Genomic DNA, 14,565 nt, shown 5'->3' on the forward strand with positions numbered 1-14,565 from the left:
CTTTGTTCAGTTCAAACTATAGTCTGTTTTGAGTTTTTTCCTATTAATTGAATTGTAAAAAACACCATCAAGCTTGTGCTCATTAAATATATATGTATATATAAAAACATACAAAAAGTACAAGATTGATCACATTAGGAAACTTTTACAGTGTCAAAGTCCTAATTGTTTCTTTTATCCTTAGTAAAGGCCAAATTTTTCTGTGCACAAAATCTTACTGTGACTGAAATTCCTGAATTCAGTGTCATGCTTTGGCATGCCATGCACAGAATTCAATTTTTATGTGCAGTCCATCAAAAACCAAAAAAAAAAAAAAAAAAAAAAACCAAAACCAAAAAAACCAAAAACCAAAAAAAAAACCAAAACCAAAAACCAAAAAAACACCAAAAAACAAAAAACCAAAACCAAAAAAACCAACCCAAAACACACACCACAGGACAAAAAGTTCTTCTTAAATCAAATTCTATTTGTGAATTCAGCAAAATAATTTCTATAAAATAAAACAGCAAAATATTTAAATAGTATAGGGTGGGCTGTATCTCTTTTGCAGGGGTATTTGGTTCTTAGACAAGTTCCAAAAAAAAAAATTACACACATTCAAGTTACCAATTCTCTGTTAAATACAGTATTTACTGATGAGTTCTTGGAATCTTTAAACAAATAGTTTATTCTGGAATCGCGATACCTCAGAATTGTATTTGACTAACCAGTAGTTTCTTTTATAATCAAACCCCGCTTCTAAAGTTTAAGATTTCTTTTATAATGGAAAAAGAGCTAAGACAATTCTTGTTTTCAAGTAGAATTGTGAATGAGCAGAAAACCAGCAAGTTAACTTGGTGCAGTGGTACTCCCAAGTACTGTGTGATTTTGACTTCCACTTCACTGGGATCCAGCAAAAGGAAAGTGTTAGAAGATTTACCTATTAAGCTCTACCAAAGAAACAAAACAAGCACACCAAATACAGTCTATTATGCTCCAGGCATCCTGGCATAGCAAATTTTTGCATATTTGTTTTAAATCTCTTAAATTCCTATTACTGAAACCTAAGTGTTCTTTATCCCACCCAGAGATAAACTGTTAAACATTAGATGTGAGGAACTTATGTGCAACTGAAAACCACCTGTTTGTCACATTTCTCCCCCCCATTTTAATATTTTTATATTCTAGGTGTAAGAAGAAAAGCTCTGAGCAATACAGCTGTCTCTTTGGGACAACTGCTGTCATTATGGTATTTTTTTCCTCATTGGCTACACTAACTTGGTGTGAAGCCATGCTAAATGTTACAGCATAACTATAGCTTCAAAGTGATTAACCTAATACCAGAATGAAAAAGGCAATGAAAAAGAGATCTAGAAACAATGTTACATCACCAATTTTCCACATCAACCGAATAATTAAAAGGTTACCAGCCATTACGTTGCTCATAGTAAAATTGACTCCAGTGGCAAAGAATTAACATGAAACTATTGGTGTGGCTGACATGTATGGGCTCTTTTTTTTTGTTTTTGTTTTTTTTTTGTTTTTTTTCTGTAAAGGAGTTGATCCAACTGCCATGAGGCAGGCAACGTTGGTTGCAGAGTGCAGTGGATAGATCAAGAAATTAAATTTTTTCAGTTTTCGTAGATCTGTGAGTTTCAAGACAAAAAAAATGTTTCTTGCTTAAGAATTAACAGTCAAACATTAATATACTATATACACCTTTGCCATTTACACATTAGCATCAGGCCATTTATTACAAAACACTATACACTTTCCACTGCAGGCGGGTTATATATTGACAGCAATTTTCTGCAGATAAGACAGTGAATAGACTCTCCACTCCATGTTGATTAGGAATAGTTTTTTCCTAGTTTTAAATATTAGCCAGACACAGAAAAAGGTTGGACTGTAAGGCCTGGGTGCACAGTCTTGATGGAACCAGTTAGTTATGTGCATTTCACTAATCTTTTGTTTGAGGTGGGGAAACTTCTTCATTGCCTTCATAATTTTCTTGTGCTCGTTGGCCAGTTCTCTGAGGGTTGTTCATATGATGTGCTGCTGGGCCTGTATATGGCTGTCCATGCACATGGTTATTCTAGAGAAAAACAGATATGCATATTGAACTTTATAAACATTAAAATTACTTTCAAAACTGTAGGCAACATTCAATGAGTCTCAATGAGAACAGTTTTCATCTAAGCCCTACCACTCACCTTTTAGGCAAATTTATGCTGAAGGTAAAAAAAGAATGAAATCACCAAGTCACAGTGAATCCAAATCCTAAATTCTATTTCATGCAAAATGAAAGCAGCGGGAGAAAGTATAATACAACAAAGCCTGGAAGAAATACTATAAAAAGAAATAACTATCTACAGTAATGATCTTCATTTTAGCACCATTAAAGTTATACAACTTTGCTAAATATCTTTCTATGAAGGGTATAATTTCATAGTAAAATTGGATAAGCATCTCAAAGATGCTTGCACAGAACTGTTGAATGGGAAACATTTTTGTCACACTGTCCAGTGACCAAACCTATTACTGTAACATCAGGAAAATTAGAATTGTGTGTGTTAAGCAGTGAAAATGCCTTTTGCTGTGAGAAATGATAATACGCGTAATGGATTAATCTGTGAACTTGTGATAAAAATGTGGCTTTATCCTCACAGGAAAGGCCAAAGCATTTAAGAGTCTCTCATCACTTACCAACTGCTCTGCTGAGAACATCAGTAAAGAGCTCAAGATGAAGGAAAGCAGGGTTGGGTTGGGAGAGGAAATTAAGTTAGCAGATGAAGGATGTATAAAATGATATGGAAGTAGGGAAAAGAAAAATCCTGGTTTCTTTGAAACCTACTAAATTTAAGAACAATTAAATTAAAATCCTAGTAAAATTGATTAGCTTAATAAATTTAATTCATAATGTATTTTTATTTTTTATAAGTAAGAAATAACAAAACAAGTTGCCATCAATACAGATACTAGACCCTGCCTTTAAAAACATAGCATAAGGATGTGATTTTGTCATACTTGGTTAAAGTAGACATGGTAAGCAATTATATTTATACTATATAATATACATTTTAGATGAATTGCTCAGAAGATATCAATTATAACAAATAACAGGTAAGATTCTGTTAGATAATAAAAAATAATTTCTGATGTGCTCTAACACCTTAGGCTCACTAATCAATATAACTTGGAAAGTTATTGTTTCACTCATCCAAAAGAGGGTCATTTTAGTTAACGGTCTTTTAAAAGGTGATGAACAGACTATAATAAATAAGGCATAAGGTCACTGTAAAGTCTAAGGCTTTTATTTTAGAAGGGGGGGATAGGCATGACTGGAAGGAGTCTAAAAGGTCTATAGTTAGGAAATCAGTTTATAGGCAGGAAACAAGACTAGAATAGGTAGGAGACAAGTATCATTAGCTAACATCCAAATTTATTTAAAAATTCTATTCAAGTAATGGTAAGGAAGAAAGGGACACCACAGTGTGGAAGAAAGTACATTTCAGGAGAATCAGGATAGCCAAGTTCAAGGCTTGCTTTATACTGAGGATATGCAATCAGAAGTAAGGTGACTTAATCCAAGTCTCAATTTCCTCATTTGTAAAATGAAGGAGTTGTATGAGGTGACCTCTTAAGGTGGCTTGTAGACAAAAGCCTGTGGTTCTAGGTCCAGGGAGGTGATTTTTACTGGCTTTGGGGAAGTTAGGAGTAGTTAATGAGTTCAGGGAGGGAATGAAATCTATTGATATTTCCCTTGAGTGAGCTCAGTCAGTGGAATAAGAAGCAGTCAGTACTGCTTGCCTTCTGAACTGGGGCTCCTTAGATCCCCTTGCCCAAGATAAGGCTGATTCCAGAATTTGGAACCTAGCTGAACTTATAGGTGTAGATTAAAAAACTTCTATCAACACAGAATCCATTTGTTTTCATTTAAAGAAGTATTTGTACACTCTCGTGTTTCACGGATGTGAAATTTTTGGATTTTTTGTGGATATTTTCTTTGTTTTGTTTTTTTGTTTTTGGTGAGGCAATTGGGGTTAAGTGACTTGCCCAGGGTCACACAGCTAGTAAGTATTAAGTGTCTGAGGCCGGATTTGAACTTAGGTCCTCCTGAATCCAGGGCCGGTGCTCTATCCACTGTGCCACCTAGCTGCCCCAGATGTGGATATTTTCTAATGTAGATTTTGCTTTTCTATTTCTGTGATCATGAATTTTATCACTTATTACTATCTTTCTCAATGCATTTCTGTCAAGCTTTCCAATAGGCACTGTGGCACAGTGGATAGAGGGTTGGCTATTTTAGCTCTCAGTGCGTCATCATCAACTAAGACTACAAGTTTCAGAGAAGGCTTGAGTGTTAGTCTTTGTTAGCAGAAAGTTTCTTTGGCAGAGAGATACCTATACCAACGAAATCAATTTCTCTGTTCAAAGGCCAGAAAAAAAGTCTACTATGTTGTTTCTGTTCATCAACCAAGCTTCACTGTGAAATCTTCATCAAAGCTTTCTTTTATGTCCAAGCTTCCTATCAGAATGAGTCCATTTCTTTATTTAAAGTTTAAATACATCATTATTTTCACAATCTATCTGGATGTATCAAGAATATTTGAAAATCTTTTTGTGAAAACCCACGCCCTTTCTTTGTTCTAAGTAAGTCACTTGTTTATATGTTGACAAGAAACAACTTACACTTCTATTCAGAGCCACTAACACAAGTCTAACTGGCCAACCTGCAAAGTACTGCTGGCTGTGAGCTGAAATATGTTCCTGTCATGCTCATTCTTCCTCTGCTTCCAAAAGTCACAGAAAAAAAAAAAACAGTCTCATTACTTTATAGTCACACCTTGTATCACCAGAATTAGAACAGATTTATTCATTTTAGAAATGGACACTTAGTGGTTTTTGAAAAAAAGCAGAAGCAATTTTTTATTTTACCTGTTGATACTGAGATCCAGGTGAATGGGGATATAATGGGGCATCCTCTGGTGGAGATGATTCATGTTCGTCTGGGGCATCTTGGTCATCTGGTTCCTAGATGGACACATTTAAAAGGAAACAAAACTTGATTTTCTAGGCGAATTCAAAATTTAAAATTTCATAGTTAAGCTTCATTTCCAGCTACAGGTAGTTCTGCTATAATGTGTGTTTTGAAAAAAGGAACTTTCTCCAACATGACTGATATGTTTGAGAACATTTTAAGCATAATGTGAATTTCGAGTTTCTTCTAAGAGAAACACTGACTCAGAAAAATGCCCTATTTTATAATAGCTCACAAGCTACAACCCTTCTTGTCTACCACTTCCACTTTTATCTAGATAAAGTACCATATTTATTGTACCTCTTCTGGGAAGTAAGAATTGGAAGTGGAGAAGGGTTGGTCCTGATCACCTCCACTCTCTTCTGATATAGCTTCCTGCCGGCACTGATTGTTGAATGTGCTTCCTGCCCAACTTGCTTAGAGCAAGTCCAGCAGCAGCTCAAGGCCTAGCATAAAACTACTCCCTGTTGTACTATTTTTATATTTCTTAGTTGTTTAAAATGTATAAAACTGTGCTATTAGGCTCCCTTCTTTATTTTTAAAAATTACCCCCCCAAGGGACAGCTAGGTGGCACAGTGGATAGAGCACTGGCCCTGGAGTCAGGAGTACCTGAGTTCAAATCCAGCCTGACACTTAACACTTACTAGCTGTGTGACCCTGGGCAAGTCACTTAACCCTCATTGCCTCATTTAAAAAAAAAAAAAGAACCCCCCCCCCATCTGATTCATGGAGTGACAAAAAATTATCTTCTTCCCCCACCCCCCTATTTGTTGAAAAATGCAATTTTAACCTTTTTTACCTCCTCTGGACAGAGTTCACAAGCTTTTGCAAGGGTCATCCGGGCACTATGTGATCTCTCTAAAAAGTAACCATTTGATGTTTCATTGCTTTGTACGGGTGGAGACCAGTTGTTGTATGTATATTGAGGATTGCCAGTATATGGTCGTCGTTCAAGTTCATCTCCAAGCCACTCCACTGCCCAGGTCCACTTTCTTTTCAGATCTCCATTACTCTTCAAGATAAATCAGCCACAGATTTTGAAAAAAAAAACAAACCCAGTACCTTTTAAGTGGTATATTACATATTAAAGAAATTATATGATCTTGTGAAATCTAAATATCTCCCCCCCCCCCAATAATTACCTAAACAGTAGCTCTGTAGGGTTTTCAGAATTTAACCTACTCAAAGAATTTAAACTTCATTAGTAAGAAAGATTTGGCACGGAGACGAATTAGTTGTTAAGGAAGCAAAGTGGATTAAAAAGCAATCTTCATAAAGGAAAGTAACATATTTTTTCAAAACTTTCTATCTCCCTTAGCACTAGGACTTGTAACAATTGGAATGATGCCCCCTGCTGGAGACTTACTGTAGAAAAGCTCCGCCATGAAGTGAAGGTCTTGGAGGGCAAGACCAGGAGTCTTTTCTTTGGAGTCAGGAAGTGTCGTTTGCTGGTGGGAGGAAGAAGGGGGGAACCTGGCACTCTGACTGGGGCTCTTTCCTGGGGACTCTGGTGGAGAGTGGAGCTAGGAATGCTCTCTTCCTTTAATAGATAGATGAATGTAGGCCTTTCTCTCTTTACCAAATTCTTATTCTCCTTAATAAATGCTTAAAAGCCCAACTCTTGCTAAAGTTTATAATTTATTGGCGACCACTCATTAGATATTTTAGACAGACTAGCTAGAATTTTAGCCCTTAACAGACTGTTTTGCATATAGCTACTTAAGCAGAAAACTTCATTGTTAAACTTCATTTTTGACTATTTAAAAATCTACTAAAAGTAGATGTAATGATTGTTCTACTTCTTTCAAATTCCATTTGTCTGTCTTCCAGGGATAAAAATCTGTTTCAACAATGCCAAAGTTGTATCTATATTTTTTTCCCCATATTTTTCTGACAAAAAGAGTGGGTTGAGAACCACGACTTCCTTAATTTTCTAAATGATTCTTGAAAGTATCATCTTTATTTGGTTTAAAATTTGTAAGAGAAACAAATGTTTTGGTTATTAGTTTCAAAAGTGGACACCGGATAACATAATACTTTTTTGTCCAGGCAAACCTGCAAAAAGGGATTTACACCTAATAAGTTAAATAGAGCAAGACAGGATTCATTCCCCTGTGACTTTTCTTCAAATGGTATATATCATGCTTGATTTCCATCAGCCAACTTATACATGTAAGAAAGCCAGGTACAAATCTTCAATGAATTGTGTTACAGTCAAGGTCATTTTCTTTTACAAGCTTAAAGTCACCTTGAAAGTCAGTAGTGAATAAGAATCGAAGCTAAGCCTCAACTTCAATCCAATAACCTAAGGACTGATTTCTTAGCATCTTTCCAACTGTGACCTAGCTGATTAAACCAGAAAAATCAGGATAAGCAGACAGCAGAAAGCAAAGGGAAATCCAGCAGCCACAGGTGCTGAATCAGACATCAAATTTACAAGAAAATCCTCACCTGTAAGATTTGGTAAGCTACAGGGCAGTTACTGAAGAGAGCTACCATACATTTTATACACTGATAAGCTCTTTTCTGATAATGATTTTTAGAGCGTTGAATTGTATCGAATAGCCCATCCCGATCATCTGGTATTCCTTTAAGTGCATTGTGAATTCTGAAAGGAAAGAACCAAGAATCAAATTCTCAAACTGATAAAAAACATATTGTACCCCCAGTAGAATATAAGTTCCTTAAGAGCAAGTACTGTTTTATTTTTGTATGTTTAGTAAATGTGGAATTGAACATCAAATAACTGTCAAAAACCTGTTAATTCCCTAATTAAAATAAATGTAAGAGAAAATTCATTCTTATGTTTTGAAGAAGTTGAAGAAAATTGGAGTAACATGAAATCAGAGATTATAAACAAAAAGTTCTTGGGAAAATTCTTCCTATTAAACTAACAATTTTTAACATTTAACAGAAAAAAATTAAGGCAAAGATGGAAATTTGTTCACTAACGGATAATGATTTTGGCCATGCCTTTCTTGAAAACAGATATTATTCCTAACAACTGCAAAGAAAGAAAGATAAATACTAACCTGTGTGTCTGCCAGGAGTCCTCAATTAATAAGATTTGTAAAAGGAGATCCAAATAAGGTCGGAGTTCATAGGTATATGAATAGGCAACCTTCAAACAAAATAAGATGTGGTGATTTTTTTTCTGTTTAACAGTGTAACCAGTTAGACGATACATACACATATAAAAGTTTTATTTTCTTTAACCTGCCAAAGTAGTTCACTGAGGACTGTAGAAGAGAACTGAGGATTCTCCCAACAGCAAAAACGAAGCAATTTGATGGTTTCCTCTGAGTTACTGCAGTCTTCAATAATTTTCTTCACATAACTTGTTCTCACAAACAAAATATCTGCCACATTCTGCTGAAGTGCCATTATAGGTTGAGATAAATTAGGATCGCCATAGGGGTTGGAAAGAGGGGGATTACCTAGAATAGAGTTGTTAACTGATGAAAAACCAACCATTTTCTCCATGGTGACAGAACTAGAAAGTAAACAACTTACTTCAGGAAAAAAACACACCCCAAACCCCAAAACCCCCCAAACACAAACAAAAAAAGAACCCCAAAGCACTCAAATCACTATCCTAGTCCCTATCCCAAGTGTGGGAAAAGTAACATTTATTAAAATTACTAAGCATATATAGCTTCTCTCTGACAGTATGCCTAATTCTTTTTGGCTGTACCTTGGAAACTGGAACTCAGTGAGAGTGGGAGACATGTTAAAGATTTGCTTGGTGAGTTTGCCGGGATTATGGACAAGTAACATCATTCATTTTTCAGATCAACCAAAATCAGTATTTATAAAATGCATTTCATGCTTAGTATTTAAATTATTTTTATTTAATAATAATATATACACTCTGACCTTAAGTATTGGGTATATAAATAAAATTATTCCAATCCAATTCCAAAATCAACTGCCTGATAATCAATCTCTCAAGTTCAGAAAAATAAAGGGCTCTTTTGAATACTTTTAAAAGTTCTGAAATCTCAGGAAAAAACAAACAAATCTACAAATATACCAAAGTATGCTTCTTGACCCGATGTTCTGAACAATAAAAATTACAATTTTAGAGAGCCTCTGTGCCATTTTCATTGAAGTATATTTGAATACCTTTGTGGTTTTTTTTTTTTTTTGCAGGCAATGGGGGTTAAGTGACTTGCCCAGGGTCACATAGCTAGTAAGTGTCTAGTGTCTGAGGCCAGATTTGAACTCAGGTACTCCTGAATCCAGGGCCGGTGCTTTAACCACTGTGCCATCTAGCTGCCCCATATCTGAATACCTTTCTATGGCAACAATTCATGAAATTATCCACTAAAGTATGGGAGTAGTTTCAATCTGCACTGGTGGCGAGAATAGTCACAGTAAAGAAGTCACAAGTCTTTTGAAGTATTTATTTACTAAATGGTTACTATGGAAACTAGCATTAAAATGATTTTTGAGAATGATGCAACTTACCATTGATTGAAGACTGCATCCGGGATGATACATTGCAACAGCGGATCAGCTGTGACACTACAGTATATAATTTGCCTAGTTCAGCATACTGATATTTGATGGGGGGACCTGGTCCTTCATCCAGAGCAACAAGCATAAAGGTGGCAGGTACACTCAGCTTCAAAAGCTGTGTTTTTTCTGCCATACCTGTAGAGTAGGTGGAAAACACATTAGAGAGGAAGTGAGAGAATCAGGAGGGGACTGGGGGATAAGACTGGGTGGTAAAAAATAATTCCTTAATAGAACTTGGCTGTAATTTTTATGATCTAGGTCTGTTCCTTTGTTGTTGTTTAGTCGTTTCAGTCTTGTCTCACTCTTTGTGACTCCATTTGGGGTTCTCTTGGCAGAGATACTGGAGTGGTTTGCCACTTCCTTCTCCAGTTCATTTTAGAGATGAAGAAACTGAGGCAAATGGGGTTAAATAATGACTTGTCCAAGGTCATACAGCTAGTAAGTGTCTGAGGCCAGATTCAAATTCAGGAAGACGAGTCTTCCTGAACTCCAGGCCTGGCACTTTATCTACTGCTCCACCAAAGCCCTGCCTCTTTCCTACCTTTCCAGTCTTCTTATGTGTTATTCCTCTCCATATACTGTGATCTAGTGCTACTGGCCTTCTTGCATAAGACACTACACCTCCTGACTGTGCATTTTCACTGGCTGTACCCTATGTCTGGAATTCTTTTGTTTCTTATCTCTACCTCCTGGCTCCCTTCAAGTCTTTGCTAAAATCCCACCTTGTGCAAGAAGCCTTTTTCTGTGTTCCTTTGAAATCATCTCCAAATTATTTTCTATCTAGTCTGTACATGTTGTATGTTGTTACTTCCATTAGACCATGAGGTCCTTGGGTGCAGGGACTACTTTTGCTTTTCTTTGTATTCTTAGTACTTAGTACAGTCCCTGGCAAGTAGTAGGTGCTCAATAAATGCTTGTTGACTACCACTTTTTGGATTCCCCAAACATACCTTGTATGTTCCTGTTTCTAGGTCTTTGATTTTGTTCTGTGACTGGAAAGTAATCCTGCTATCCCTCTCCTATCTGCTGAATTCCTACCCATTATTGAAAGCCAACACAATTGCCATCTGCCTGATGTGAAGCCCTGAAGGACACCTTTCATTCCCCAATAACATTTTCCCTTCAAATCTTACATAGCACTTTATTTTGCAAAGTGTCAAGTGCACTCACAGAAGTATATATTATAGTTAACTGTATTTGCGTCTTATTGCTTTCTAAGATATAAGTTTCTTGAAGGTAGGGAACATATGTAAATAATTTTTTTTGTTTCCTAGAACCTAACTTAGCACTCTATTAATATTTGTGTTAATGAATCAATTTCTGAATGGTAAATGTATTTTATGTATCAAATCAAGGTGGTTTTTTTTTTAAACTTAAAGTAGGAATACTTCACCAAAAGCACAGTAAAAAAACCAAGCCAGGTTGATAATGCATTCACATCTAATTCACCAATCTATTATTTTTTAAATTATAAAAGTAACTTATTAAACAAAATATATGAGAAAATGGAAAATCTATATTCTTCAACATATATTTTGTGGAGTAACCAAAGTGGTCCAAGAACCTTAAACACTAAAGAAGTTTACAATATAGTAGGAGATAAGATGTGCAACCACAGAACAAGAATTAGAAACTATCTGAATGAGTGCAAGGTAATATTGTAAAAATGGGACATATATTTGATGGAGACATGAAATAGAAAAGTGACTGGGGCCAGGTGGTTAGTTAATAGCTACTTCTTTCAAGTGATAAAGCTCTTAACAGTGATTTAAAGTAATGGGCAAACAGGAACTTAAAAATGTTTTTTATCTCAACCGCAAATATACACATTCATTAATTTCAAATACTTAAAAATATAAAAAACCCCACCCCAACACCTGCATTATTTACCTTTGTTTGCATTTCTCCATTCTAATATCAGGTATCCATGTAATGTTACATTTTTTTTCCAATTTAACAATGTTAAATTCATTCTTATTCTCTTGAACCAAAAATAATTTCATTGTGAATCACTTTTTTTTTTCTCTTTTTTTTTGCGGGGCAATGGGGGTTAAGTGACTTGCCCAGGGTCACACAGCTAGTAAGTGTCAAGTGTCTGAGGCCAGATTTGAATTCAGGTACTCCTGACTCCAGGGCCGGTGCTCTATCCACTGTGCCACCTAGCTGCCCCCCCCCCCCAATAACTTCATTGTCATAGGAAACTCCCTCTATCAATGCTGATCAATACCTGCTCTGGAATTTGTAAATCTTAGAAAGATGCTGAGGACATCAAGGAGTTAGGCAATGTGCCCAGGGTCACACAGCCAGTGTATGTCTGAGATAATGCCTCCTCATACATAACTGTATTGAGGGGGAGGAAGTTTACCTTACCTTAGGTGTGTAAAAACTGTTTAACATGTAAATTTTCACTTTAAGTACTTTAAGGAAGCATGCAACTTCCAAAAAATCTTTACAATATGTAAATCTTTTTGTTAATGCAAAGAATGCCATGGACTTTTTTGGGTAAATCTCAATTTTCATGCTAGTTGTTGAATAACATTGTAATAAAGTTCAACTTTCAATGACTTGTTCATTCTTTGTCAAACTGAATAAGAATGTCAGTTCTGAAGGACACTTAAAGTTCTTACCTAGGTTAGCATACATTACAAACAGATTGAAATACTGCTGCAAATGACGTCCATGCTCTGAAACTTCCCTTCTGAGGAGATTTAGCACTGCTCTCAACAAGTGATCACTCAAGCTTAAATTATCATATGCCTGTTTAAAAAAAGAGGATCAGTGGTAAAATAAAATTAGTATCAAGACACTCTAGAAATCAAATGTTATAATGCACAAAAATAAATCCCAAAGTCCTTCTGTTCTGAAAAGAGAAATTTCTTTAATTTTCCTTCTTCTATGAAAGTGGGAAGATACACATTTAGTGGGGGATGGATTTAATAGTTAATTTATTATCAGCACTGTGGTAAGAAAAATGATTCTTAATAATTCTTTTTCTTCCTCAGATCTTCACTCACTTAACTTGGAACTAAAAATGAAAATTCCTCAAACTAAAAGAAAAAAAAATCTAAGCTTTGCCTTTAAAGTCTGTTTTCAAAGACTCATTGCAGTTATAATACTAATACCTCACAGTGTTACAGTACTCTAAGGGTTATAAAGCACTTTCCTCACAACAATGGAGACAGATAGTGTTGAGGATTATAACTAAAATAGATGGAGACAACTTTCTCAAGTGACTTTTTTATGGTCACGCAGCTAATTAAATGCCAAAACCAGAATTTCAATTTTGTTCACTATGTGTTTGGTACAGGGCTAGGCATTAGGGACAGTAAAAGGAAACTAGCCTTGGTCATTCTGGAGGACAAACAAGTAAAAAGATGAGATAACAATGATAATAGTAGCTAACAATGATACAGCATCCACTATGTGTCAGTCATGTTAAGCATATTACAAATATTATCTCATTTTATCCTCACAATATTCCTGGGAAGTAGGTGCTACTATTTTATAGATGAGGAAACTGAGGCAAAGAGAGTATAAATGACTTGTCCAGGGTCACACAGCTGGTAAGTGTTTTAGGCTAGATTCCAACTCAAGTCTTCTTGACTCCAGGCTTAGAGCTTGATCAATCCAAGTCACCACCTCACCATAATTACAAAATAATCTGAGGAGGGAGAGCACAAACTACTAGGGAGAATAAACAATTTTCCAGTAGGTAGCGGTATCTGGAGTGAAGTCTTTAGTGGAATCTGAGTCAAACTCTCTTCCTACAACAATGTATTACCTCTTTGACAGTAAGGACAAACTAGAAACTGAAATCAAGTAAGAAGTCATTAATTCATTACAAAGAATTATGATTCAGCAGCTCTCTCAGGTATAGAAAGCAAATTTCAATTAGATAAATATACCAAATTTAAGCATGTCTTTTATTAACTACCTTTGACAGGAGGTGGTTTAATTTTCTGGCAATTCAAGAATACATGCTAAGTGCTAGAGATATAAACATATCTGACAGTCCCTATCTGCACAGAGTTTATAACCTAGGGTAATTATGATATGAATTTGACTATGATTAGTGCATTTGAGGAGGGGTATATTACATCCAGAGGATTCCTCATTTAAGAAGTAGTACCAGAGGGGAGTGTTGAGAGGAGATAATGATCTCAACAGGAAGAAATGTGGATGAAGTCTATACTGGGCAAGGGATATATAAACAACACACAAGTATGTACATAGTAGAGACACACAGGAGAGGGCAGGATGACATTAGGCAGTAATTGAGTAAATTGGTAACTACACACAAAGATGGACATCACCCACAAACGATATGCAAGAATTCTGAAATCCCCATAATCTTTTGGTTTTTCGCCTCTCCAGTCTTCCCCTTCGAAAATCCCACTCCTTGTTGGCATCATGACTTTTCTTTCCCAGGCCACCTCCCCCTGCACTAACCACTTTCCTCTTTTCCTTATCTTAACCCATTGGTGAATCAATTCAACTCATGCTGTCCTGTTCTTTTGAATCCTTACCCTCTTTATATCACTGATTACAACCAGTCAAGCCTCAGACTTGGGTCATTCCCACTATTCCACACCTTCATTTCTAAACATTTGCTGTGCTGCTGAAAATCATGAAACTGTTGTGTAGATTTCAAGTTTTTGTGACACAACCTCAACTGGGCCCTCATTGCTGCCAAGCAATCCTACTCTACCTCCCTCATTAACTCCCTACACCACTCTCCACAGCAGCTCTTCCGAATCTTTTCATCCTCCTCAACCCTCCCCCGCTCCTTCCCCCAACTCTCAGCTGAGACTTTTGTCTCATATTTTATAGAAAAAGATTGAGATCATTCACCATGAGCTCTCTCTTCTCTCCTCTTCCTCACCTCCTATCACTCAGGTGCCTTCTGACACTCTCTCCTCCATCACCCTTGCCTCACATGATGAAGTGGCCTTACTCCTTTACCAAGACCAATAGCTCTTCCTTGTTCAAGCAATCCCATTCCATCCCATCTCCTCTCTGTCAT

General features: G+C 36.2%; 1 protein-coding gene across 2 annotated transcripts in view; it reads right to left on the reverse strand.

Annotated features, from left to right (window-relative positions):
• Window positions 1–445: 445 nt before the first annotated feature.
• Window positions 446–14,565, reverse strand: part of USP9X (ubiquitin specific peptidase 9 X-linked) — a 182,732-nt gene continuing 168,612 nt past the window's right edge. For both annotated transcript variants that reach the window (XM_043991999.1, XM_043991998.1), the window contains exons 37-44: window positions 12,170–12,299; window positions 9,492–9,677; window positions 8,238–8,458; window positions 8,054–8,142; window positions 7,473–7,629; window positions 5,821–6,033; window positions 4,918–5,013; window positions 446–2,074 (exon numbers count right to left, since the gene is read on the reverse strand). In XM_043991999.1, the coding sequence (XP_043847934.1) occupies window positions 1,940–2,074; window positions 4,918–5,013; window positions 5,821–6,033; window positions 7,473–7,629; window positions 8,054–8,142; window positions 8,238–8,458; window positions 9,492–9,677; window positions 12,170–12,299 (1,227 nt within the window). In that variant the 3' untranslated portion in view covers window positions 446–1,939. The remainder of the gene's footprint in view (window positions 2,075–4,917; window positions 5,014–5,820; window positions 6,034–7,472; window positions 7,630–8,053; window positions 8,143–8,237; window positions 8,459–9,491; window positions 9,678–12,169; window positions 12,300–14,565) is intronic.

The sequence above is a fragment of the Dromiciops gliroides genome, chromosome 3 (genome assembly GCF_019393635.1).
Source record: "Dromiciops gliroides isolate mDroGli1 chromosome 3, mDroGli1.pri, whole genome shotgun sequence".
NCBI lineage: Eukaryota > Metazoa > Chordata > Mammalia > Microbiotheria > Microbiotheriidae > Dromiciops > Dromiciops gliroides.